The sequence below is a fragment of the Parus major genome, chromosome 11 (assembly GCF_001522545.3).
Source record: "Parus major isolate Abel chromosome 11, Parus_major1.1, whole genome shotgun sequence".
NCBI lineage: Eukaryota > Metazoa > Chordata > Aves > Passeriformes > Paridae > Parus > Parus major.
This window is the reverse complement of record NC_031780.1, coordinates 1,507,758-1,510,073: the sequence shown is the minus strand read 5'-3', so window position 1 is coordinate 1,510,073 and position 2,316 is coordinate 1,507,758. Positions and strand designations below refer to the sequence as shown.

Sequence of the window (2,316 nt, the reverse complement as noted above, 5' to 3'; positions counted from 1 at the left end):
TGTGTAATTTGTGTCTGTGTGTAATTTCTGTGTGTGTAATTTGTGTGTAATTTGTGTCTGTGTGTAATTTCTGTGTGTTACAGACCATATGCACAGCTCTGTGTATTTTGTGTGTGTTGCACACCCTGAGCCCAGCAGGGCGGGTGTTTTCCCGCCTGTGTCCGTGCTCTTCCTGTGTGTGTGTCCGTGTGTCCATGTGTGTGTCTGTGTGTTTTTTTATTTATATTTATATTTATATTTATATTTATATTTATATTTATATTTATATTTATATTTATATTTATATTCATTTACATTTACATTTACATTTTTATTTATAATTTATTTCTATTTATTTTGTTTATTTAGACATTTATATAGATATCCAAATATATATTTAGAAATATATATAGAATATATGTCGATATAGGAATATATATAGAATTCATATACATATAGAAATTTATATAGTTATATATAGATATAGAAATATATATACAATATATGTAGATATAGAAATATACATAGAATTTATATAGATATAGAAATATATAGAAATATATATAGAAATATATATAGATATAGAAATACAGATACAGTATATAGATATAAAAATATATATAGAATTTATACAGCTATAGAAATATATAGATATATAGAATTATATACATTTCTATAACTGAATAGCTATCTATAGATAGCTAAAATATAGACATATTGATATATATATATATAAATAGAGAGAGAGATACAGAGAGATATGGAGAGATATATATATCTAGCTATCTATAGATATATTGATATAGAGATATATAGAGATATAGATATAAAGATATATCTATAAATATATTGATATATAGATATATATAGCTATAGATAGCCTGGTATAGACACACAGATATATAGATATAAATAAAGACAGATTTATAAATATCTAGATAGAGATACACAGAGATATACAGAGATGATCTACAGATATCCACATACAGATAAAAATATACAGATACATTAGTATCTATATATCTATATATATTAGTATCTGTATATTTTTATGTGGATATCTGTATCACTATATGTCTGTCTATATATATCTATATCTATCTATATCTATCTATATCTATGCCTATATATCTATATCTATCTCTATCTTTATCTATATCTATCTATACCTATATCTATATATCTATATCTATCTTTATATATCTATATATCTATATATCTATATATCTATATATCTTTATATCTTTATATCTTTATATCTATATATCTATATATCTATATATCTTTATATCTATATATCTATATATCTATATGTAGGCAGATCTCTAGCCATATACAGATTATCCATACAGGGAGACATGTGGAAATAGTTATTAATAATATAATATATAATAGTTATTAATAGTATTAATATTAATATTGATAATATAATAGTTATTTGGATAATATTAGCTAATTAGCTAATAGATATTGGATAATATTTGGATATTGCGGCACACGGTGGCGGGGCACTGCGGCTGCACAATCGCACCCTGGGAGGGCTCTGCTGGATCCCTGTGTCAAACAGTCCTGGCTGTGTGTGTGGCACTGGCACTGGCACCGTCACTGTCACTCTGTGTGTGTCACTGTGTGTGTGTGTCACCGTCAGTGTCATTGTGTGTGTGTCACTGTCACTGTGTGTGTCACCGTCACTGTGTGTGTGTGTGTCACTGTCACTGGTACTGTGTGTGTGCGGCTGTCACTACCACGGTCACTGTCACTGTGTGTGTGTCACTGTCACAGTGTGTGTGTGTGTTGCTGTCACTGGTACTGTGTGTGTGTCACTGGCACTGACACTGTCACTGTGTGTGTGTCACTGTAACTGTGTGTGTGTGTGTGCTGTCCCTGCAGCTGTCACTGTCACTGTGACTGTCACTGTGTGTGTCTATCCCCACTGGTGTCACTGTCACTCTGTGTGTCCCCACAGGTCTGTCACTGTCACTCTGTGTGTCCCCTCGCCTGTCACTGTCACTCTGTGTGTCCCCACAGGTCTGTCACTGTCACCCTGTGTGTCCCCTCGCCAGTCACTGTCACTCTGTGTGTCCCCTCGCCTGTCACTGTCACTCTGTGTGTCCCCACAGGTCTGTCACTGTCACTCTGTGTGTCCCCACAGGTCTGGCTGGCTGTCCTGGCCGTGCTGGCGGCTCTGGGTCAGTGCCGGGGTCTGCGGCGCTCCGGTGTCGGTTCCGCTCCCTCTGCCGTGCGCTGTTACAGCGGGGCCGAGCTGGGTGCGGAGGCTCCGGATCAGCTGCTGGCGCGGCGGCTGCGCTGGGACCGGCACGTTTCGGTGCAGCTGGT

General features: G+C 35.9%; 1 protein-coding gene across 1 annotated transcript in view; it reads left to right on the top strand.

The window, feature by feature from the left end:
* Positions 1 to 2,316, top strand: part of IL17C (interleukin 17C) — a 6,045-nt gene that overhangs the window by 2,928 nt on the left and 801 nt on the right. Inside the window, 1 exon segment of the mRNA XM_033517313.1 lies at positions 2,132 to 2,316. This exon segment is cut by the window's right edge and continues 60 nt beyond it. Coding sequence (XP_033373204.1) covers positions 2,132 to 2,316 — 185 coding nt within the window.